The sequence below is a fragment of the Camarhynchus parvulus genome, chromosome 6, assembly GCF_901933205.1.
Source record: "Camarhynchus parvulus chromosome 6, STF_HiC, whole genome shotgun sequence".
In the NCBI taxonomy this organism is placed as follows: domain Eukaryota; kingdom Metazoa; phylum Chordata; class Aves; order Passeriformes; family Thraupidae; genus Camarhynchus; species Camarhynchus parvulus.
This window is the reverse complement of record NC_044576.1, coordinates 15402767-15428191: the sequence shown is the minus strand read 5'-3', so window position 1 is coordinate 15428191 and position 25425 is coordinate 15402767. Positions and strand designations below refer to the sequence as shown.

The following is a 25425-nucleotide window of genomic DNA, read 5'->3' as shown; positions in this document are numbered from 1 at the left end:
AGTTTGGTATGCCAATAATTCAGCTCTAAAGCATCAGTTAATGCAGAATAAGTGAATCCTCCAGGGAATCCTATTTAATTCAGTCTGTCATTCAATCACACAGTGCCAGTCACCATCTCTTAGAGACTGTTCAGTCACAAATAACTCTTCAGTGTTATGACCATACATTTCACCAAAAAGAGGTAAAAAAAACCAAACCAAAAAACCCAAAGACCACTAAACTACATTTTGTCTTCAAAAGAAATAGAAATAAACTTCTGTTCTTTAAAATGAAAGAGCACATATGTATTTTTATAGAAATAGCACAACCCTAATCCAGAATTTCCCTTCACTTGAAAGTATTTTTGCAGTTTCAGACATTTCAGAAACTCAAGAATATACAGTTCACAGGTTTTTCTAAGGCTTTCAGAGACAGATCAGATCCTTGGTTCTGCCCTCTATTCCTCTTTTTATGGACACCAAAAAGGTGAAGGTGGTGACTTTATATTTTTCTCCATTTGCTACTATAGACTACCATGAAAAAGACAGTCTTTGTAAGTAGTGCCAAAATAAAAAAAACTCACATCTCCCAGTTTAAGGCAAGTTCCCAGACTGTGAATCACATCCTCAGCCAGATCAGAGTGGTCTGAGTCCCAAACCAAGCCAATGGTGATGATTTGTGGTGAGTTCATCAGCACACGACGAATACGGATCTTTTCCCCACAGTTACTCTGAGCATATAAATAAAACAAGACCCTGAATATAATTCTTCACTTATTATAATGTTAGGGCAAGGTACTAATAAATACAAGTCTCAGAATTACAGCTTCCAAAGAGGAGGTGGTGAAACAGAGCAGATATGCTCAGTGCCAAGGTAGGAGCTTCTCATTTCATAGATGAGATGTGCTATCAAGACTATCCTGCATTCTCAAGCTTTGAAGTGAACACTGCCAATCCTTCCTCCTGCTATTGATAATGATTAAAACATAAGAGCACAAAATCAAGCTTATTTAGGAAAAGATAAGCAAACATACATGAAAGATCCCAGTAACATCCTTAGGAATTGGACAGAAAGGTCACTTTCGATCAGAATCTCAGATTAAAAACTGCTTGTACAGAGACTGATGCCTTATATGACAATGTTAGGAAAAATTTTCTGCTTTGCTGAAAAAGCAGAAGTATTCCTGCTTTGCTGTTAAATTTGAGTATTTCTACAGGGTACCTTAAACATCCCATCTGAGAGAGTAGAGGTAGGTCAGTATTCGTATAAATATGAGAACAGCAACTGAAAGATGAGGCGATTAAGAGTTGTTTTAATAACTCAAAGGAGTTCTACAATTCTTATTTCCTGTTTTGATTTTTCTTCCCATTTCTTACTTTTTAAATAAGTACCAGTGAACTCTGCAGGGGAGGGGGGTGTCAATAATGCAACAGAGTGGGGGGACATGACAAAAGCTATGACAAAGTCCATTCGCAACATTCATTTTTTCACTGAGGCACATCACAAAGGTACCCCTAGAAAACGGTAGGAAAAACATTTTCATACTGAGAATAATTTCTCTTGTCTACAGAGTCCAGTTTCACAACTGGATATAATAATTTCTGACACTAAAACCAGGGAAGAGATCACAAAGCACCTCTTCCCCACAGCAAACTAGAAAATTTAATCAGAATTTCAGTCCCAAACATCATGGAGAGACAAAAATGAAAAATTAAAAAAAAGAAAGAAACTGCAGAGGACTCTGATGTTTAAATGTAGATAGGAGGTTTTAACATTAAGATGACTTTTTTCACACATATTTTGAAAGCGTCATTTATAACACAAGCAATTCTGTTTATTACTTCCCAACCTATCTTACTCTCAAATTGTCTTCTTTGCTTCAGCATTTTCAGCATGACAGCAGGAACACGTCATCCTGATAAAAAGCTTCCTTAGCGTAACTTTGAGGCCACACTTAGCTAAACCTCAATAGAAATTTTTTTGAGTATAAAAAGAAAGGGGCAGCAAATGCTGGTATGCAATTTTATTCAACTGATTTTTCACAGTCAAAGAGCAGTTTTCCCTGACCAAGAATGTATTTCTATTAAATTTCACATTCTTTGGTTATTAAATAGCTGAACTTATATGCACATTTTAAACAACAATAAAATATCTTAATTTCTTTTACTTAGATAAGTAAGCCAGTACTTGCCAATATTAAAAAGTATATATTTCAATGGAGACTTTTACTGAAAGTTTCAGAGTTATAAATTGGGAAGGGAGCCAGGTATAAAATGGAAATACACTGGCCCCAGGGACCAGGTACACAAACCCTCCTGTTAAAGGTAATGCATCTAACAGTAGCATTACATGAAGCAGCAACTCTGCAGCTGTTTCCTGCCCTACCTATTAATCAGCGTGTAAAAAAAGTTTGATGGTAACTCTTTTTGCATATTCATTAAAAGGCAGAACAAGACACTGAACTCTTACTTTAGAAATCTAGCACTTATGATATACATAAAAAATAAGCATCTATTCCTGTTTTTAAAACTTCTGGCTAGTTAAAGCAGCACTCATCATCACTAAGTTTTCCCTTCCTTCACTGAGTACCTGTGAGACACTGAATTCACACCCAAAGAGAACCAAGGCTACTCACTGGGCAGTTTCTCAGGTCCCCCATGGTGCTGGCATTCTGCAGCAACTCTCCAAACATATCTGGAGTTGGCTTCTCCCGCCTCTCCAGCATACAAATAGCTTGATTGCTTCAGTATAGACAAAATACAGAAAACAAAAGTTCAATAATAAAATAAAACCACAAACCCACGCTAATCTAGTATACATTTCACCTAATTTTTTTAAAGAAACTTAAAATACAGAACACTTTTCATATTTAATATTGTAGTACATTAAAAAACCACATAGTTAATTGTGAATTACTACATCTTCCACAAAAATACTGCATAAAGAAAAGAAGTAGGACTGAAAACAGAAATGGATTGTTTGGTTTAAATTTTGTATCTTAAAAGAAAATTTAAGCAATTGATAAATACTTGGTTTCAAAATGGAATATTTGCTTCAAAATGTGCCTCCTTCAATAAGCACAATTATAGTAAAGAAGCACAGAAAGACACATTCTGAATAAAATTACAAACAAAAGATAGCATGGTACCCAATTGATTTCACTGTCCAAGTTGAAAGAAAGATATGTACACAAGAGTATTAGTGCTCAAAGCATGTTCCAGCTTAAAATGGCTTCAGAGATGAATTATATATTAGTATGTATTGGTATTTCTAAAATAATGTATGACTTAGGATCTATTGTGATATTTCCTAAAAAATACTGAATACCATTTACATAACTATTTTACCCTTTTTCTAATATACAGTGTCTGATGGAACCTAATGAAAATCTGCAGTTTGATGGAACAGCAGGCAGCAGCCACAAGGGGGATGCTTTACAGTACTCTTGCTATGCAGGTAAAGTGGTACCTTTTAAGAGATCTGCATGTGAAGAGCAACTAGCAGTTTTCGTGACAATCTTTTCTGTAACTACAGATATCACTGTACCTACGTATCTCACATGCCAGACATAAAGCAAAGCAAAGTTCTAATCCTAATAAAGATTTCAAGACAGAAATAAATAACAGATTCCTGCCTCAATCAGATTTTAAAAACTTTTAACTGAGCAGCCTTCTACTCAAAGAAGACTCCTCCACTCCTCCAGCATTAGTTCAAACAATCTGCTACAGACTGAGTGCTCATGCTCTGTGTACCACCTCTGAAGAAAGGTCACAGTGACCAGTGAAGTTCCCCCATAACTAGATTAAACAGGAGCTATATATTCATCCAAGAAAAGAGGATTTGAGGAACTACAGGCTGGTCAGTCTCACTCCACCACCTGGGGCCATGACAGACTAAATCAATCCCCTTGGAAATCAACCCCATGCATGCGAAGGATAAGGTGAGTCGGAGCAGTCAGCACAGATTTACCAAGGGCAAACCATGTCTGATCTCCAGTGAGAACTTCCCTTTCTGCATCTTCCCCTAGTTACTGAGAAACTGTCCCGGTCACCATGAAGGAGGAAAAAACCTTCCAGTTCAGAACTGGAACAGGCAGCCCAGAGAAGTCATGAAATTTTTGTCCTTTAAGCACTTTCAAAACTCAGCTACACACAACCCCCAGCAGCCTGATTTAGCTCTGAAGTTTGCCCTGCTTTAAACAATAGGATGGAGTAGATGTCCAAAGGTCCTTTTGAATGTAATTTTTTTGTTGTTTTTCTTATCTGTCTTCTTAAATCACCTGCTCACATTTTAAAGTCTTTCAAAATGTACGTGAGTCCTTGTTACTACAGTTGTCAAGATTCAGAATCATAAACAAGCAGACACAGTGATCCATGCCTAAACTACCATCTTCTGCTTCACTAAAGCCTCATGTTCTTTATCACAGTTATCAAAGCTCTGCCAACTTTGAACAAATCGTGTTCTAGGCATTTCATCAGTAAAGATCACAAAGATCCAACTGCAATACCAGGACGGGAGGAGAAAAAAACGAAAGAAAAAAGTGGGGCAGAAGGGGAGGATACCTGTCAAAAACTCAACTCACCAGAGTGAAGTTGTGGAAATATAATGTACCATCTGGATGAAAGGTAACGGGTCAGAGGTGGCACCACAACTGGTACAAACACACTAAAGAAAAGAAAATATAATACATTGACAAGAATAAACAGGTATTTACACTGCAACACTTCTGCCTGTACATTTCTTTACTGTGGCAATGCATGTTTTAGGAATGAAAACATAAAACTTGAGAACTGGCCCTTGGCATAAAGCATGTATCTTTACCTCACCTGCTCAAATAAAGTCATTGCAAACTTCTGGTGGGAAACACAATGTGGGGCAGTGCAAATGTCTTCCTTTGTCTCATCTGCAATGTGGAAGTGAATTCGCATTAACAGGTTTTCCTAGCCAAAGGAAAAAAGGAAAAAAATGCATTAGATAACATTTGCCTGCTGTTGAAATTAAGATATAAATCACAAAAGCATGCCAGATGCAATAATGCTACAGACAGAAGGCTCCTGCAAATTCACGAAAGTTACTTCAAAAACAAAGAAGTTGATATTTCTTGGATAAAAAAGGAAGTGCCCTCCACTTCTGATTTGAAATGCTGGATCAGGTAACCATTTATGTTATTTTTTAATAGCACTGCTGAAGACTCTGCTGCTGATTTTTCTGTCCAGTTCTCAAGCATCCATGGATATGACCAAATGTAACAGAGTACCTATGCAGTTTTAAAAATCAGTGGATTGACACTAATTTCTCGTCAACACAAAATAAATCAACTTCTACATTCCATGAGAGCTTTGAAATATGCCACATCAACTACATTCTATCAAAAAGGGGGAGAACTAATAAATGAAGAGGCAGACTAAATTCTGTATGAAACAAAAGGACCAAACGTTTCCTAGATATTAATTCATACAACTGCATCTGTTCTAAAGTTCCCAGGAATCCTTGTCCCAAGACCTTCTCTCCTCCCACTGTTGCCAATATTCATCTGTGGGTGCCAGAAATCTCTTGATAACTCTTCCAGCATAACACTTTTCACTAACACTACTAGCTGCCTGGGTGGTTTATAGGCCTGCAATAAACAGGTCAAGATTAATTATTTGGCAAAACATCTCTAACATTGTACAACTTTCCTTGAAAAATTTTCCTGTGGAAATGCAATTTCAGAAAAACTGGCAAACAAAATGTCCTTTCACCCTTTTGAGGAGATCCTTAAAACTAGAATCCTGGATCATTCTTTTAGTGCAATTTTTTCATAATTCACATCTAAAGCACACTGCAGAGGGCAAGCAGCACACATGCAAAAGAAACTGTAAAAACGGTTACCAATGCTATTACCATTTCCAAATCATTAGTCTGGGGATCCCTCCGTGCACTTTTCCAGGCCAGACATGCAAAGTCTGTTGCAATTTGGGGAAAGAAAAAATAGTGGGGAAAAAATTAAGGGGAAAAAAAATCGGGGAAGATTGGGTAGTGGTGGGCCACATCTCTGCCTGTCAAACCACCTTTCAGTTATACTCACAAAACATTCAGCAGCATCATCCATGATGCCCAGCTGGAAGCGTTGCTCATCCTGAAATGTCTTTGCAAGAGCAGTGCGCAGGGCATCAGAAGGCAGTACCTTCTCACTGCTACATTGAAACTGGTTGAATATACCCTAGCAAAAAACCAGAAAGATGGTTAAGTTACTGTATTGTTCAGAATATGACTCAATTTATCTGAAAACAAACAGCAAACATTTAACTTGTTTGGATCCTGCAACACACAGATACTTGTACAGTACACTGACCACAAGAACAAATCCCAGAAGTTCCTCCTTTGAAATCATACGCACCTTTGTGTATTTCTTCCTTTTCTTTCACAGATACAAGGGAGGGTTAGAAATTTAGGATGAAATTTCCCCCAGCGTCAATCCCCCCTGGATCTATTTGTCTTTCTCTAAATCTGATTCCTGAAGCAATGAACACTAGAATATCATACTTTTTATTTCCATCTCTCCCTCTCCATTTAACTTTCTCACTTCCAGCTTACCCATGCCACCTTGTTCCCTCTTTCAATCAACTCTTTCCGAACATCTCTAGCCCTTAAACAGCCACAACTTGATACTTGCACGCTTTAAGAAATTTACCTTTCCTAAGTCCAAGTGGGTAAGAATTAGATGATTTTAGTATCAGCATGCAGGAGGGAAAAGGCACGACGCGAATAGGAATAGCAGTTCCCATGTACAGCCAGCTGTTCATTTGCTGCCATAAACCTGCATTTTCATAACTGTAACTCACACATCATCTGGGTAACAACCATTTGCAAGGATGAGTAGTTCTAAGAAGAGACATTATTTTGTGAAATGTGGGTTATATGCATGGAAGTTCTGTACATATTCCCAGCTGATGAAACACCCACATTTATTTTGGGTGCTTGCGTGCGCATGTGTGTGAAATATCCAAAACATCATCTGAACAGTTAACTTGCACTGTGCCCTTCCTACAAAAACAGGAACCTAATTCTGTATGCAAGGTCCTCATTTTAAGTAAAAAATTTCTCGTCCTTATTTTAATACAAGACAACTCTCCATCACCACTGTGCTCTACTTTCTACCTCATTTCATATGACAAGCAACCATCTTCATCAGTGTCAATCTCAAAATTCTGCCTGTCCTTTCCTATAAAACTGTCCTCATAATTTCTCTAAAGACTGTGGAAAAGCTCAATTCAGACTGCAAGAGAGGAAAAAAGGATCACCAGTCTGCTTTTCTGCATTCTAAACTTAGTAAGACGAGGAAAAAAAAATCAAATTGCCTGTTTGATATTCTTTCAAATCTATATTAATCTGCAGTGATTCACAATTCATATAGCACTTCTTCCTTTAATTACAGAAACCTTCTCCCCAACATACTTAGGATCTACAGTAATTGGAAGTCATCTAAATCTTTCTCTCCCTTAACTATATTTACTTGTTTCTCATCAGGAAATGGGAAAGGTAAGCTGGGACATTTGCCAAATGGTACAATCTTGTCTGTTTTGAGGGCATTGGAAAAAGTGCCAAGCACAGCTGTCACTGCACAGGCAGCAAACGACCCTCCATGCCCCTGCCATTTCTGCCCAAAGGAATGGTACAATTTATAGTGTTGACATAATCTAAAATAGATGTAATATGCCTATATCTCTTTACTGCAACTTTTATTTTGGTGGTCCTCAAGGTGCTCACTGATGGAAAATAGCCCATTGTGCTGAAGCTCACAGCTCTTCTATTAGTGCCTTTATTAGAGCATCACAGAATCATGAGAAAAGGGTAAAGAGAAAGACATGAGGCAGTATTATACTTCAGGACTACAGACAATACCCCCTCAGTTATCTTCTATATATACATACATAAAACAGAAACAACAACAAAGTCTCTGCACTTAAACTTGATTGCCATTTCTGTCACTCTGATAACTGAGCAAGTTTCATGTTTCATTAGTGAATTTTCTCATTTCAGTGACCCTTAAAACAAAAAAGGCAGTGAAACACAACTCCACCCTGGTTCACATTTTGCATTAAATCATTTAAGAGCACTCCAAAATATTCCAAAGTGTGCTTCAGAAATGTGTTTATTCAATTTATTCAATCTCACTTCATAGATCTGAGACTTGTCTAGCAACTGGTCAACAACCTCACTGCCGTGAGCTGATGGGCAGGATCTGGTTTGCTTCAATGAGAGCCCTGAAATGGCTTTGCACTCCTGAGGGGTGAGAAACAATGCAGGCTCTAAACTAGGTAAAAGGAGAAGCAAACAAGGAAGCTGAAACTCTTCTTTTAAACTTCTACCTTTAAAGAAACAGTATACTTACCATGGAGCAAAAAATAATTAAGCAATGTCAATTCTGTGAAGAATGCAAAAATCAGGATGTAACAGATCCCAATATTACATGGAAGAATGCTTCCTCAAATTTGTAATGACATAGCACACAATGGTATATTGTCCTATTTAAATTACAAAAGAGGAACAAAAACTTAAAACCAGTGAGTAATTGTGCATTTTAATTTAATAAAGATCAAATCTTATTATGGTATTGCACAACGCAGTTTAGAGCACGTTGGAACCCAGTGCTTGTAGGAAGTCCCAAAAGCACCTCAAATGGAGTCAAAAGTACTCTGAACACAGGGAAGTTTGGTTTTTCTTAGGTTTCAGTCACTGGGGTTGGACTGGGGTTTTGGGGAAGGAGATGGGGTTGTTGGGGTTAATTCCCTTTCTTTTTCAAGATAGGTTCTTTTTTTTGCTCCCCTTCAGAACAAGTCTATCTTGTCTCTCAAGCTTAGACTGACAGGTGTGGCATTTCCTGCAATTTCATCACTTCACATTATCTAAGTCAGATCTCCCTCCTTAATTTAAGGTCTTGCCTGTGAGCAATAGTGTTAAGTGCTCAAACATTGGTTCCCTACACAGGTATGGAAGCCAGCTGGGTGCAGACCAAGAAAGCACTCCTCGTTCTGCCCCAGGAGTTCTCATGGCGCCTTTCTTCCAAGGGACCATGGAACATGAGAACTTCATAAATGAAACATTCAAACTTCATTCTCCTCCAAAAACTTCTTCAACTCCTTCTGAAACTGAAGATCATGGAAATCCCATCAGCGTACTCACTGCACTGATGATCTCTTTCAATGCCTACATTCCAACGCAAATGAGCATGTCCCTTAACAGTGGCAATAAAAGCCCCATGAAAATGCAGTTTCTTCTATTTTACCTGTTTTCAGTAACTAAAATCAAGGAGGAGATTAAAAAAAAATAGCTTAACATAAAATCTAAGAATTGCTAATACTGTATTAATAGCAGTACTTTGATTTCTACACTGAGGAAATGATTCTTGGCATGTTGGTCAGTCTACAGGCTAGGACAGAACAGTGTGAGCAAGGGATTTTTAAGATAGCAAGTCTGTGTTCTCGTTATACTGCATTCCTATGAGAGGTCTATATGGAAAAGAAGCCCATCTCCCTTCACATCCCCTTCCCTACAGCTCTTCCTATGTCTGGAAATGCTAGCAGAGAATAAAATTAGGAAGTGCATGTGCTCTTTAAGACCAATAAATTCGCCAAGTCCATCTAGTTGCATATAGTCCTTCCCCAAATATGAAGATCAACTCCCAACTACATTGCTCTTTCACCAGCTTGCTCTCAGATGGGTCCAAACCTGGAACTTCCTTAACCATCTTACATTATCAATTGTAGGGCCTCACTCCATTTTTTACTATTCAGCAGGCTTTTTCATAGTTTTTTAACTGAAGGCTTCATATCCTTTCTACTACTACACAGCTGGGCCTCTGACACACATCAGTCAGTGGGCTTCCAAAATAATGTCCTCCACTTTGGGAACTGTGGGAGTGGGGATCAGTATGAACTTTCTAGATGTACATTGATCAAGGATCAAATAAAGGAAAACAACCTAAGTTTTGAGACAAGGTATATTTATCATACAGCTCTTCAAGAAACCTTGAAGATATTTCAGAACACTAAAATTCACATGCATGATCATAAACCAATTTTTTTTCACCTGGTTTACTAATTAAATATAGTAAGTACTCTTTTAGGTAATCCATGGGCTTGACAGGCATTCTTGGGAGCTCTTTTAAAGATCTGAAAGTTGTAATCACTGCAAACCCCCTCCTACAGTTTATAAGATCTGCTCCCAATTATCTTTAATAGTGTTTGGAATCAACTTCCTCCCTAGGAAAGAAGTATTCCATTTATTTGGGGTAAACTGACATCTGCAGTGTGTAACTAACCATACTGATGAAACAAACCAAACTTGATACACATTCACATGGAACTTTTTAATCAAGCATGCAAAAGTAGGCTGACATAAGAATAAATTGATGGGTTAAGACAATAGGGAACAGCTACTGAATCAGAATAGTGTTTATGCACTGTAATTTTGAGTTGTGTCCTTGGCAGCTTTCTGGGAACTAACCCTTACAGAATTATAAAGAAGCTTCCTTCTGTATAAGGATATCACTGCAGCACTAGTGGTATGGTATTTCAAAGAACAAAACATGCTCGCCTCACCTTAGTATTCCCTACACTAATCAATTGTTTCTGGGTTTTGGTGATGGGATTTTTGTTTGCATAATTTTTTAAGCTTTCTCTCCATTTTAGTAGCATGCCCTTCTCACCCTGCTCAGCACACCTTTTTTTCTTGCCTGTAGTACCTAATCTCTCATTCAGAACATCACACTCTCCCACTGAAGCCTCATACTCAGTACAATAACCTGTTTCAAATGGCCGCTAAAAATCATTTTTCTCCTATCCAAACACATCAGCCTCCCATACCCACAGTATTTTCACTAGCTCACATTTCTTCCCCACATTTCCTCGTGTTATATTCGCCTTCAAGGCTGCAACAAATTCTACGTCTGTTTGGTTTTGTGTCTTTTGATCTCTTTTCAAACCTCTAAGTCTGGTGACAATCAAGCTAGATTTCCATTTATTCCCTTCTTTTTATGTATCTTTCATTTGTACTCACACTGTACCCTGAATATTAAGATCAGGTCCCCAGTAGAGACTGTCAAGTCAGGTATTTCTGGCTACTACCAAAATCAAGTAAAAATAATACTTTCCACAAGTCTTGTTTAGGAAGGCGTCAGGAAAAGAAATTCAAATCACAGAATGTGGACATCTATTAGGTAACAATTCATTAACTGCTTGATCAAGATCAAAGCAGCCAATTGTTATTTGGAAGCTTCAATTACCAGTTTATTAACTCAGGGAACTGTACTTGCTGCTAGTTTATTTGGCAGGCAGTTAACTGCAAGTGCCAACTGATGAAAAACATTCAAACAATAGAAGTAATTATTTTATGTGTTTTGACTACTGTTTTACCTGAAATACTGCTGTCATCAGAAAAAGAGCATAAAAAAGAGGATGAAATCTTTGCAACCAACTTATTATGGTCTCAACTACATGATGAATATTTAATAATAAATCACTCAATTTCAAGCAAGTGGCTTATGAGAACCAACTATAGTCATTCCACTTTTTTAAAGTGCTGCAAAACCCTACTGTTCTCCATTTACATCTTAAACAACATCATCTCTACACAGAAAATTCACATTCTTCCTGCTTTTGTTGCACATGACAAAAAACCAGAAAAGACCAGCCCTATTAGAATGTATCAATCAATAGAACATTCTTCTTTGTGACCTACAAAAAACACTCTGTCCTGTATCTTGGCACTATGGAGCTCCCAGTACAATCCCTGGAAGGAGAACAAACTCTCTGTGGCATGATCAGTACAGTGGACGGATTTCCCCCTTCCTACCCTCTTCCAGCTGTGATAAACACCAAAGCAAAGTCATGCTGAAAAAAAAGGAATATAAACCAAATCATAGTAGACTTCATCATAAATAATAAATCAAAAAGCTGTTCCAGTGTTATGGCAGGCAAACCACATAGTGGTAAGGACAGCTTGTGTACTGAAAAAATACTTAAATAATGCCACATTTTAAGGGGCAGTGTTTGGGGTTCCAGCACAGAGTCTGCAACTCTCCCTTTTTATAGCTGTTGATGCAAGGTAACTTCCAAATAACCAAGGAATGCATATCTGGAATGATTTCAAGGTTCATTTTCTAGCTACACAAACACAGTCAGGGAGCACATCAAGTTTTAAAATGACTTCAAGAATTTGTGAAATGGAAGTCTTCAACGTGGTACAAAAATAAAATGTGATTTGATTGGGTATGACATCACTGTCCTGTGATCCCATATTTGAAATTACAAGTAATATTTAGAGAGCTAACTGAGCAATTACAGTAAATACAGTGCATGACATCCAAATTCCTAGAAACAGTTGCAACAAGCCAAGAAAGTGTGGAAAAAATACTTCTTCAGTGTTATTCCATGGCTAAATTTAGCTTAGAGAAGACTATCTTCCTCTAGAGTCAAAAGGAAGAGGATGTCACCTTCAGAGCAACATTTCAGAGCAGGAGAAGAGCATGAAGCATCTCTGTACAACACAGATGATGTCAGGTATGCTGTGAAAGGACCCTGAAGTGAAGTGGGGGAACGTGACATAGGCTCCTCCCCACAAGCACTCTCCCTTTCCCAGGCCAGGCTGGAATCTGAACATGCCAGCATGCTCTGAAGAAGGGTAAACATGTCCTGCCTCCACCTTGCTTGGTCTGGACACGTATTTTGGGCAGATCCACCTGACAGCATGCAAGGCTAATTACCTCTCCCCAGACCCTAATAGGAGATTTTCGCATGGTATAGAGCTCCAAATTCTGGTGTTCCCACTGGATGCAGCCACTTCTTCTCCCTCATCTTAGCAAAGCCTAAGGCAAGATTCAAGAAAAAGAGGATGTCAAAGACCTGGAGGCTAATCCAGCATTACTCTGGCAGGACAATAGTTAAAGGCTTCCAGAGCAGAAAGGAGAGCTGGGGCAGGGGAAGAGATGGGCACAGAAGGGAGGGGATGACCCTGCCGCCCTGGAACACAAAACATGCCCTTGGTGATGCTTGCAGTATTAGGTGCACATTAAGCACATAATCCCACTTGTCTTATGGAAGTTTACACATAACACGTACCAGACAGACTTTTACAGGAGGAAGAAAATAGAGCGCCTTGAAAACATTTATCCAGAGGGCAGCAGAGAACGAGTAAACACCTTGAATGGCCTTTTTCCCCCTTCTACTGCCTGCTTAAGGAGAACATGAAGATGAATGTGACCATCTCCATGGTTTGGGGCTGTCCCTTGTGAATATCCCTACCTTTTCAGCTGCTTTCAAGCAAGACAGCTTACATTGCTGGTGCCCAGAGGTTTTTTGTGGGGATTGAAGGGAGGTTTGCACCCCCAGTTTCACTTAGAGTCAAGTGACAGCCCTTATAACTCACCTTTATAACAGTATTTGACTTGACAGCAACACAAAAAGGGGAAGGGGGGAATTTTCAAATACTTATGTACACACATCAGCATTTTACACAAGATAATAAAAGTGAAAGCTTGGCACAATATTACCCAGAGAAAGAGTTTCTGGAACAGGCTTTGGCAGGATGCACAGCAGTCTCCCATGAAGAACAGACTGCACATAGAGTAGATGCAAACTTTTTGATTTGGATCCAGTTGGAATCTATTTACTTTTTCAAGTTTTGGTTACTGCCCACTTTCATAAATAATTGTCTGGGTAATTCTTCAATTGCTTAGGTGTTCCTTAGAATTTTTGTGAGCTCTAGGAATTTTGCACACAACCAGACGCATGTTTCCCAAAATGTGCAAAAGCAGTAGAAGATTTGGTGCAATATTATTGTTTTATTAGAAATTAAGGGTTGTAACAAGTGCCACCTAGGAACATTATTGCTAAGAACTTCAGGTAAAAAAAAAAAGAAACAAAACCAAAAACACACACACAATCTTTGCAGGTATCTGAGAGTGAAAAGAGACAGCAGCAAATTTTTCAAAAGCTGCTTATTAAAAAATAAACACATGGCTGCATGCATAGAATTTGTGAATTCCACCACACCACCTGTCATTTCCAAGTTTATAATAACACAGTACACAACTCAAGACATCAAAAACAAGGATTTTACCAACAAAACTAAACATTCTTTGACCCAATGTCTGCTTTTAATACATATATTCCAGAGATCCTGTCATTTTCCAGTTTTCCTGTAGTGCTTTCCCTCTCATACCAGTACTGCAAATCCACATGCATCTTTGTTATCAGTTCATCTTCCAAGACCAGTACCACAAAGGTTCGTCCTCTCCTTTTTCCTGCAATTTTCTTTCACATCCCTCTCCCTCTTTTTCAGTATTCTATACAGAAAGGCTTTTTACTGTTATCTCCATATTAAAACCTGGACTCTAGTGCAGAGTTGAGAGTCTACTTTCATTCATGGCAGAAACTGTCTGATCTCCTGGTATTTCCTTGATCATGCTTTTCAGTTAAACCCCAGAATAGCAAAAGCTTACATTCATGGTAAATTCCTAAATCCTTTTCTTTCTGACTTCATCTTGGCTAACAAAGAGTACCAACAATCACTTGACATTACTCGAGGGCATGATCCAAAAAATACCTTTAAATTATCCCACTGAACTTAATGAACTCAAACCAGATTGTGACTAAGTCTCATCATTCCCCTTTAAGGAAGGGGATGTATTTAATACTCCATCTTTTCTGTGTCTGAAGAGCTGTATCTCACTTTGGAGGCACTACCTTGCTCCTAAACCCACTGTTACATCCTCTTCTGATGATACTGCTGTAAATATCATCCTGTCTCATCATTTCAATAGATATGTCTTGAGACAAATTTCCCCTCCAAAAAAAGATAAATTCTCTTACTTCATGCCTTTATAGTCTCCCGTTTACTGTTCATTTGCCAGGGAAAACTCTTCAACAACAGCCCAAAAGCTCACTACATAATTCATTTCAAGCCTGTCTACCAGAGCACCTGTGACATTGCTTAACAGCAGCAAGACAGCTGTTATATCATAAATATTGCCTGGGAACATCAGATGATCTTAATTTAAACCTGCACTCTCTATTTTACCATTTTTATACAACATGGTGTCTGCCATTTTCATTACTGTACATAGAATTCATGACACAAATTCTCTACAATTAGTTTATATATTTAGTTGGATTTTACAACGCATTTGTGATCAAAGAAGATGTTTAAGTCTCAATTTCAGAAAGGAAAATCACTGCTCAGGAAGATTAAAGCTGGGTATTTTCATCATGTTTGCATCATGTACATTTCTCCCACAAAAAGCCAGGGGTTTGAGCTAGCAAAATTTAGAAAGGGCGTCACAAAAAACCCCCAGAATGCAACAAATTAATTGATAGAGACAGACAGAGACACAGGATTGCACCATTTACTCAAGTACATAGCAGTACTCAAAATCAGAGCTAGCATCTAGATCTTACTGTCCAGGCAGCCTCTGTGACAGTCAGTTATTGAATCTGCAGCTACAAACAGAATTGATGTTTTTTAAAACAGAGACTACAAAGAGCTGAGCCATTTAATGCAGACATCAATATTTACAGTAGAAAATAGCCTTTTAGTCTTACATAATCAACAGTTTTGAACTGTTTGAAGAAAGGCTTAGCTAAATGGCTTTCCCTATCCTGACATTTAAAGTTACTCTGAAGAGAAAGGTAAATGGTGATGAGCACACTGACTGCCTACAGTATTATATTTGTATACCAAATGATAAATAGGAAGAAATAAAGCAAACTTGTATTTTACTGGCTGAACTAATGGAGACTCATAATGACCTGCACACCATTAAGAAGAGTCCTTGTAACTGAAACTTTACCAACATATTTGAACACATTTTAGAAACTGGATCTTGGACCACTAGCTATCACATCTACCTTGTTCTCACATATTTTCAGGTGCAAGTTTGATTATAAATATTAATTAACTATCATAAATATTTCTGCTCAAATTTTTAAAGAATGGTTTTCAATATATTTCTAACTTTTACCTTAAGAGCACAGAAGATGCAAGAATCACCCATACATTTGTGCGTTGTGATCTGACGGAAACTGCGGCGAAAAATGTCCAGGTGCCAGAGAACCTGAAACAGAAAAGGGGACACAGCCAATTTTATATAACATAAAATACTGCATAAGCTTCTGCTTAAACTGCATATGCTGAATAATCTAAGAAGTATACCAATGTCAGCAGTGATCATCTCCAAAGGGATGCCTTTTATCTAACTGCAAGTGATGTTTTCAACTTTCTTCTTTAGCTGTAACCTTCACATGCTAACTTACAGTATGACCTTCCTCTGAATTTCTTGCCTTGTGCTTTTAGATTAGAAAACTCACTTATTCATCCATGTGGCAGTGCTGGCTTAAACAGCACCTGCTCTGACTGCTCTGCTGTGCTGGCACCAGGGCCGGCCACTGGGCAACTGCACCCTGAAGCTGAGCAGAGCTGCTGAGGACACCCCCTGGACTGATGGGGATGAAACTCTTCCTTTCTTCCAATCCCACACAGCTTTCGTGTTCTGAGCAGAAAGCCCAGATTACGAAGAAATGAGCACCAACAGCATATACATGCACGAGTCCGTGCAAGAGGAAACAGCAGAATGCTAAAATCCGTTATGCCCAATATTATCATTACTAAGTGTCCTGACAGGCCATGATTACTAACCCCAGCCTGTTAGGGCAGTTACAGCTTTCTCTCAGGAGAATTATGGTGGTAATACCAGCTGTGTGACTAGGTAGGGTCATAGCACAGAAAAGCAAGTGGGCTTTCACATATTCTGCTAGCAACAGTGAGAGGTGACATCTGCTCTAACAGCACCATGTTTTTTTATTCTTCACTTTTACCACTAAACCTGTACACTCTTGGGAAATTATTCAAATTATTCAAATAAAAGAGCAACAATATCCACCTCTGAGGCATTCTACAGTGAGCTCTTTACGTGTAAATGTGGTCAGGACTGGCTATTTCAGCTGAAACTAACTTTCCTGCAAACCTCAGTCACCAGCCTTCCTGAAGGCAGAAGTCTGCACTGAAAGAAGCCCTGACCTAAATCACGTCCTACCAGGTTCCGGACGGAGCAGCAAGGTCCAGGCCGACATGTGACTAGCTAAATGCTTCATTAGCACAAACAGAGGAACCAAACTTCTTATTTCTGATGGATTTGCCTCAAGTAACTGGCTAGAAAAAATTTAGCACCCTGGCAAAATTTGCGCTGGTTTCAAGAAGTGTTTTCAACTGAAACGATCTGTTATTTAAACCATACTAATATGTAATATTCAGTAAACGCATTTTTAAATATCATCTGTAAGTTTCCCAAAAATTCATAATTGCCATGGCTATGTTTATACTCAAACTATCCCTGTACTTAAGGGTCTGGGAGGAAACATAAGCCTTGAAAACATTTGATTACACACAAACATTCCTGAAGAACTACTGCAGACTTTACAAAAGGACAAAAAAATCATGTTTAGGAATGAGTCCAATTTTTTTATGTAATTGCCTTTGGAGTTTAGCTTGAATGTTTACAGAAAATGGTAAGAGTGAGGAGCAACAAACATTCAAGAGCATTTCAGACTAAGTGTTAAAAAATGAAGATATACCCCAGAAGTATGTATTTTATGAAATTATTATCATCTTGCCTTTTTTTTTAAATTCAGCTCTGATTTTAAGTACTTTCAGTATCCTATCTCTCTTCAGCTTTAGAAGAAAAGGATTTCTGTAGCAGATTAAAGACCAGGTCATATGCTTTCATCTTCATGTATGGTATGCAGCTGGTATTAGGATCTACTTAGTCCAGACCTAGGTTTACTAACTCAATATTAGGAAGCAGCTGGTCCTTACACCTTACAGCTTAATAAAGGTAATTGATACAGAACATCACTAGAAACTTCTCTTTGCCCTGTCATTCCTAACATATTAAGCCTATTGAGGGTCATAGTTATATAAATATGTATTATTTACACTAGGGGTATATGGAAGCCTGAAGTTAGTTGAGAACCTGATTATGCCCATGGAAAAAAAGCTAAACAGAAGTCAAACCTACAGTGATACAGTCTGTTCTGCACAGACAAGTCATATGAAGGCATGGAAACTGATGTGAAGAGGTTTTAAGCCCTGCTGCTAAAATGACTGAACCTCAACCATCAGATATTCAAAGCATCTAAATGGTGACAGCACCTCTATAGCAGCCATGCCACTTCCACTGAATTTGGCACCAGAAAAGGCTTTTCTTCTAATTCTACTAAATCAAAAGGCAAACACTCAGTCATTTAAACTAAGCTACAAAGCAGCAGCCAGAAAGAAAACTGAACTACATAAAATGGATCTTGTATAGTTATTATCAAACCTTGACTGGTTCAACAAAAAAAGTTTACTTTTAAGGAGTATGCATTCTGCAAGCTATGCAATATCCTATTATTTTAAAATACAATTTCTATGTATATTTTTAGCTTGGGTTGACATTCTACAAGCTTACACATACAAAACATTCAAGTAAATGATGACTGTGTAAATGCTATTGAATTTACTAGGAAAACCTGAAAATTAAAAAGCTGCTCAATAACTCAATCTGCTTTTCCAAATGTAGCTTTATTCTATATAGGCCCACCAACAGCTATGTACTCAAGTTTGGCTGTATTGCACAGTGCCTAGGAAAACACTGCAACAGACAGAGGGCAAAACTAGAAACATTCTTTATTCTGTGCTCTTACCTGCAGCGCACTATTCAGGAAGCAACTGTTCTGTCCTGGTTCATTGCTGAGACCTTTACTGGGTGCTATGGAGGTGGTATTTCTTGGAGTAAACATGCCCTGTACATTGCCCCGACCCACAGAAAAGTAATTTCTTTTCCAAGACATCTTCCAGTTTCAGCTGCAGAAAATGCAGGTTTAGGCTGGCAGAATATTTGACTTGATCAGATGCTTCCTTTCAAAATATTTGAAACTGGAACAACACCCAGTCTTCCTTAAAATATAGTTTAAACTGTATTTATCCTTTTGCCAGGACTCAAGGAGCTTGCTTCTTTTAAATCCAGTCTGGGATGCTATTCTTCATTTGCTGCTTATGCATGCAAAAACCTCCTTTAAAAGCAGCCACACAGAACATTTGCAAAGGGATTGAATCCATGGTTGTGCAAGTTCATGTTAAGCTGCTTCTCCCTTTTCCAAATAGGCAGCAACTTCAGAGAACAAATGGCAAATCAAGGAGGTCTCAGACTCCAGATGAGAAAAACAACAATTTCCTCCCACACCCCCAAAAACACAGCTTCTGTAATCCTTCTATAATCCTCCAGAAGAACACGGGAAAAATCCAATTAGTAGGGGTGGAAAGAAACCAAAACACAACCTTGGCAGCTCTCTTTCAGTTACATGTATCTTGGGTGATGAAAGAGACATTAGCCTCACAGGGGAAAAAGAAGTAACTCCAGAACTTGAGAGCGAAGAGCTCTATAGAAGCGAGACGTCTCCGACACAGCTCTTCTAATTCTGCATGCGATCTTTAGAAACTTCTTCTCCCGATCCTCCTTTTGCAATCGGAATGCCCAGCCGTGCCAAAAAGCTTGAGAGAGAAAAATAATCAAAGGCTTGCGTCATTTAATTACTCTTGGTTTTGTGGTGTTCTGCCAAGACCAGTGTTGCCTCACCTCCCACAATACACTGAATCTTCAGAGACAAAGCAAAAAATATAAATGTTCCTCCACCCAAAAAATAAAATAACATGGAAAAGAACAGAGGATTCTTAGAAAAGCATGTAACAGCAAGGAAGTTTGGAGTATGTTGGCAAGGTTAAGAAGGAAACTAGATTGAAAAAATAAACCACAACATTCAAGTAAACCCCACGGCAGTAGTCAAACATATCCTTTACAATCTTGTAGTTCTTTTTTTTAAATAATATCTTATTCGTTCAAAGAGTTATATGAAGATTTGTGGTTCTATGAACACATGCTAGCATGTTCTCCACCCTAGAACTGGGATTTTGCACTGAACATGGAAGGCACAAGGCTCATCCCCGACTCGGCAACCCACTGCATTCTCCAGGGAAAAAAGTCTCCAAATTTTCTTCATCAGAAACGATGTCTACCTCTACTTAATCTAGGTACATGGGATATATGATGTCTTATAAAAGGCACAGAAACAGGAACAAGAAGATTCATGACAACACATTTTTTAAAAACTCTCCTAAGTGTAGTCCACCTATATTCAAAGAAACTTGCATAGTATTTTCCAGCGACATTCCCAATGACATCTAGAATTCTACCAATTTTGATACACATAACAACAATTGAAATTACCTATTAGGGCTAGTATTAGCAAGATAACTCTAATCCAAATGTATTTAAGTATTAATTGCAGCATGAAGTCACTACCAAATAGACATAGGTAGGGTTTGTACATCAGCAAAAATTAACTGAGAGTATAATACCCTACAAAGATACCCTGGGTATCTCTGAAGGCATGTTCTTCATCTTCCACACAATTATAAATTCTTCATCTCCTGTCAAAACACACAGAACTTCCTAAATACCTCCAAATGTGTTACAGCAGCCTAACACATTCCCTTCTAGTAATATTTCATTTGTATTTCTCTTAAACTCATTCTACAAATATTAATGAAGTCTCAGCATTGCTGTAAGGCAGGCAAATATCTTCTCACAGATGAGCAGTCCTGGTTGCCAGTGTGCCATGCAAAATTTCAGACATGCTTGCAAGCCTGCAGGCACAGACCATTGCCGTGCCCGTCACACAACATTCCTGAGTGCTGAACTTATATAGGAGTCATTTCAAAGTAATTTCAGCCTCAGCCCCCTTTCTTTGCTCAACCCCTTAATGAACCATGAGCCAACCATATTGTGTGAGCTACTGAGGGATCAATTTAGGGATCTCTGCAAAGCAACACTACTTGCGATAGGTGCAGGGGCTAAGACTGTGTCACAGACAGAGCAGTGCTGAGTGTAACAAACTGAGACAGGCAGGCTCTGTGCTGCCTCACCAAAACCACTGAGCCAAACACCTGGTCTTCTTTCCAAAGCACCTACAAACAAACAAAAAAAAAAAAAATACAATCCAAAACATGCCCAAGACACACAGCTAAGAGGTGCACCTATTCAGTGGACTTCAAGTTCAAAACACAACTCTGCTCTCAAAATGGGCTGTAAAACTAACTTTTGAACAATTTTTGAGCAAAGCTACATCAGATATGACAAAGTGATTACATTTTTTTTTTTTTTTTTATTGTTTTGGAACGAAATTCAGGACTAGAGGCTTTGCAGTTCTGCCATTGCAGCAAGACTACTTCAAACTGGCCTGAATCCCTACAGTAGCCATGTAAGCTTAGTACCTGCACTGCTTCTGCTCAGGCTTAGCGGAACTGCTTCTTACCACCATGACTGCTCACAGGAGCACATTCAGTTTGCTCATTTGGCTACACGGCCTTTGCAAAGCTAAGAAGAAGCAAAAAACACTTAAAGCTGGTAACCACCCAGGTAGAACAAAACCAGATCTCCAGATCACAGCTTTGTACTCTGCCAACCTCTAAAAAACTTGCCAGTGACATACAACAACTCATATTAAATAAACATTATACAAATGCTTTAATAAGGAGTAAATAAAATAATAATAGATAACATATAATAAAAAAAGCCAACCCAACTTCGTAGATCTTCCTGCTGCTTTGTAGCAGCTTCCTTTGGGAAGGCAGGAGGGCTACCAGCCACAGAGACAGGCACAGGGCATCACTGCAGCAACACAGCCCCAGAGCAAAGCTGGTCATGGTTCAGAACACAATTCTGGCCTGAAGAAACCAGAGTCTGTCCTTTGAGAGCAGAGCACAACACTCTACAAGATGTACCACAGAAGATTTCAAGACCCTGTTTATCCTCATATTCCCTGGCTAAATCAATCACACAGAAACATAATATCTCAAGTTGCATCCTTTATTCTCTGGCAAGGGCTCACTATCATTGTTCATTTTTGGGGGTGAGGAGGAGGGGTGTGTGGAATGTAACACCCCTCTCCCACTGCAGTCTCATGTAGCCAAACATTCTAGGCTATTGCTTGAACTCTCAATCCAAGCATGTGGGTGAATTAGAACAACCCTGTTTAGGAACAAAGATGCTTCCATATAGCACTAGGCATGGCTGAAACCACCAACTAAATATTTATCACACTATTAAATAAGAGCAGAAGTCTGAAATTCAGTGTTTATTACTTACATTTCTGAAAAAAAACCTTTCAAAACACAGAACAAAGTAAATGCTTCAATGTGTGAATGTGTCTGATTTTAAAGAGACTCCTTTCCCCCAGGTATCCTACCACCTATTCTGATGGTAGGGAGAAGATTAATGGTGTTGAGGGCAAATCCTGCCTTCACATGCTGCAACACCTCTGAAACCCAAAGAGGTGAGAAACAGCTTTGAAATCAAGATCTTTTGATAACAAAAAAAGACAGAGTTGTCCAAGACAGTTGATTTTGATGAAAGTTTTCACCCAGATGGCTCCTGAGTTTGACTCAGTGAAGAGGCACAAGAATAACCCCATGGCTGTTCTCACCTAGATGGAAAGTTTGTAGAAATAGAGGCTTAAGAACACACTTTCTCCATGTACCTGCAATGATGAAAGTGTTTGTGAATTTCTGCATGGATTAAATTATATTTAATTGCAGAGATATCAACATTAAAGTCTTAATTTAATTTAGACATCCCAAAAGATAGTCAGCTTTGGAAGTCAGTTTAAATTCAATCTTGAAGGCAATGAAATAAAATACAGGGGTGGAAAAACTTCCCAATACCAAATAACTATGAGGCTGGATGAAGAAAAGAGTGAAGAGGGCAATGATCTGACAGAAGCAAAAGAAGATGATTTCCTCCTCTTGAGGATGTCTTCTTTTTGAGATTCTTAGCTAGCCAGAAATACGAGACAGATGTATTTGCTCACCTAGACAATAAAGTGCAACTACAAAAAGGTAAGATTTACATTCATCTCTATTGCCAAGAATTTTTTCACAGTACAAATGGGACAACAGAGGGGAAAAAATTTCTGCTTTATGCATGCATTTCTCAGCCTTGATGGCTCTGCTGGGAGAAAGGGGCAGGGAAGAGTCTGTAACACTTCTGCCGTCAAGCTTGCACCCATCTGTCAGTCTTCCTATTAAATGAACAACCTGATTACCTGGCTCTGTGCTACCTGTGCCAACTGGGAGGAACCAGGAACTGCAAGTGACAGCACCTCACAGTGCCATTGGTGCCCACAACAGACTCATACTGGTCTTCCTTGTTTCCCATGTGCTATTGCACAATTCTCAGTCCCTGAAGCGTTGTAGAGACAAAGCTTTGAGTACCAGGGACCTTAGGCTAACTTCCCAGAGCCTTTTCAGAAAATAGATTGCTAAGGTTATGATAAATACTCTTTCAGACACCAAAGAAATCCTCCTATCTACTAGAAGCAAATTATCCGAATGTCTGGCTAAAAGTAGCTGATAAAGACAATCAAAATTATCTCAGAGTGAAGACTAAAAACATGCTTCCCAAAATCCATGGATGTACTTCTGCGGAGAGTACTGATACAGCAAGCCTGATCTAACACCACAGGTTTCTCCAGAAGAGACAGTGAGGCCATTTCTTAGAGATTACCTCAAGATAATGCAAACAAAAATGGCTAAGACTAGACAGAACAGCAAACAAAACTAGCATAACAAACATTATTTTTGGTCATTACCACTGTATTTATGCAGCCTATCAACCAATAGAAGAAACTGTAGCCAAAATACTGATGGGTCAATCACTTTTTAGGAATGCATTTCCCCAGGGCAGCAGTGTTGCCATTTCTATAGATAACTTAATACTTCTACAGTCATAGGAAAGAAAAAAAAACTGAACAATTTTATGAAGAAAAAATATGTTTTTATACCAACTTTTGAAACCAACAACCAATAGACCATGAAACAATGAAAACCAACCCACTCAACATTCCTGTTAACTGCTCAGACCAACAAGAGGCATGGAGAGATCACATTCTGCAGAAACACTCCGAAGTGAGACCCTGTAAGCTGCTGGGGTCAAGTATAGCTTTATATACTGCATGAAAACATTCTTTACAGCAAAACATTCTCTAACTTCCTCATCCAAAATGCTAGTAGGTTTTATAAAACTCTGGTGGACTGCCCCTTAAAGCAGTGTAATGAAATCTTGCAAACACTTACCTAATCTGAATCATTTGATTTTAAGCCTGACAGTCAGCCAAATCTATTTAAAGAGCATCTTTCACAGTTAAGAAAAAAAACAACACCAAAAAAAACCCCAACCACCAAAACCCAGAAGAAAGCCATTGGCTTTGAAATGCAGAAGATTCTCCTCCAGGGTTACAGTTTTAGCAGCCTTTTCTGCAGCCCCTTCTGAAATAAGGATATCAGCTGATAAACACCTGTGCTCTGTGCTGACAACCACATAGACTTCTGTTCAGAATAATGGAAAAGTACGTCACTTTTCTATACAGCTATTGAGACAGGAAGGTAGCTGTGTCCAGACTTTCATAAAACATCAAAATATCCATCTGCCTCTCAAATAATGAAAAAAGCTATTAAAACCTATCTGGTAAGGAGCTCCAGTACAACATGACAATTATTTAAAGGCAAATATAATTAAGAAATAAATTTAAAGCCCAAATGCAATTCTCAATATTTAAAGCCAGCATTACAGCCTTTTCTGATCAACAATTACTTAACCTGTAAGATGACCTAGAAGTTTCTAGAGTAAAGCATATCTTCTTAAAGACTGCAATTGTCTGTTCAAAGGCAAACAATGAGAGAGTGGAGGTCAGACCTAAAGATGCAAATGCCACATTATTTACTTTCTGTGGGGTTTACTGCCAGAACACATTTTGCTCCCCAGATAATGGTTCTACTGACAGAAAAAACAGTATATTAATAACCATTGATCTCATGCATCATGGTACTTTCAGCGCATGAATTTGCTGTGGAGGTTACAGGGAATGGAGGCAGACGAGCCCACTGGTTTTACTTCCAAAATCCTTTGGAAGCAGCAGCCACCTTTACATTACACGACCCTTTTGTATCAGCAACTTTTCTCTGATAGTTGGAGAGGCAAGGAAGATATATAACATTAAGAAAGTCTGCCCAATCCTAAGTAAACTCAAACCCTTTCAAAACCATCTGCATTCCCTTCAGATCTACCCTTTACAGTTGGTCAACATGATAATAAAAGCCTACATTTTAACTCACTTGGATTTCCAAAGTGCTTATCCTCAAGTTTTCTATTTCTTTCTATATGAAATATAAGTTTATTCTCCCAAGCCTTTATTTAAAAAACATTCTACCTCACCCCAGGCTGGTGCTAGACATTTCTCAAGGAACAAGGGTAGAGTGAAATCCGCTTTTCATCCCACTCTGCATGGAACTTGTGGAATTTGGATAAATGGAAAAAC

General features: G+C 38.6%; 1 protein-coding gene across 4 annotated transcripts in view; it reads right to left on the bottom strand.

The window, feature by feature from the left end:
- The window catches only part of USP54 (ubiquitin specific peptidase 54), a 91990-nt gene that overhangs the window by 27496 nt on the left and 39069 nt on the right, over positions 1-25425 (bottom strand). For all 4 annotated transcript variants that reach the window (XM_030950740.1, XM_030950742.1, XM_030950743.1 and 1 more), the window contains exons 2-8: positions 18700-19546; positions 15981-16073; positions 6048-6182; positions 4807-4920; positions 4563-4645; positions 2616-2721; positions 564-710 (exon numbers count right to left, since the gene is read on the bottom strand). In XM_030950740.1, coding sequence (XP_030806600.1) covers positions 564-710; positions 2616-2721; positions 4563-4645; positions 4807-4920; positions 6048-6182; positions 15981-16073; positions 18700-18846 — 825 coding nt within the window. In that variant the 5' untranslated portion in view covers positions 18847-19546. The remainder of the gene's footprint in view (positions 1-563; positions 711-2615; positions 2722-4562; positions 4646-4806; positions 4921-6047; positions 6183-15980; positions 16074-18699; positions 19547-25425) is intronic.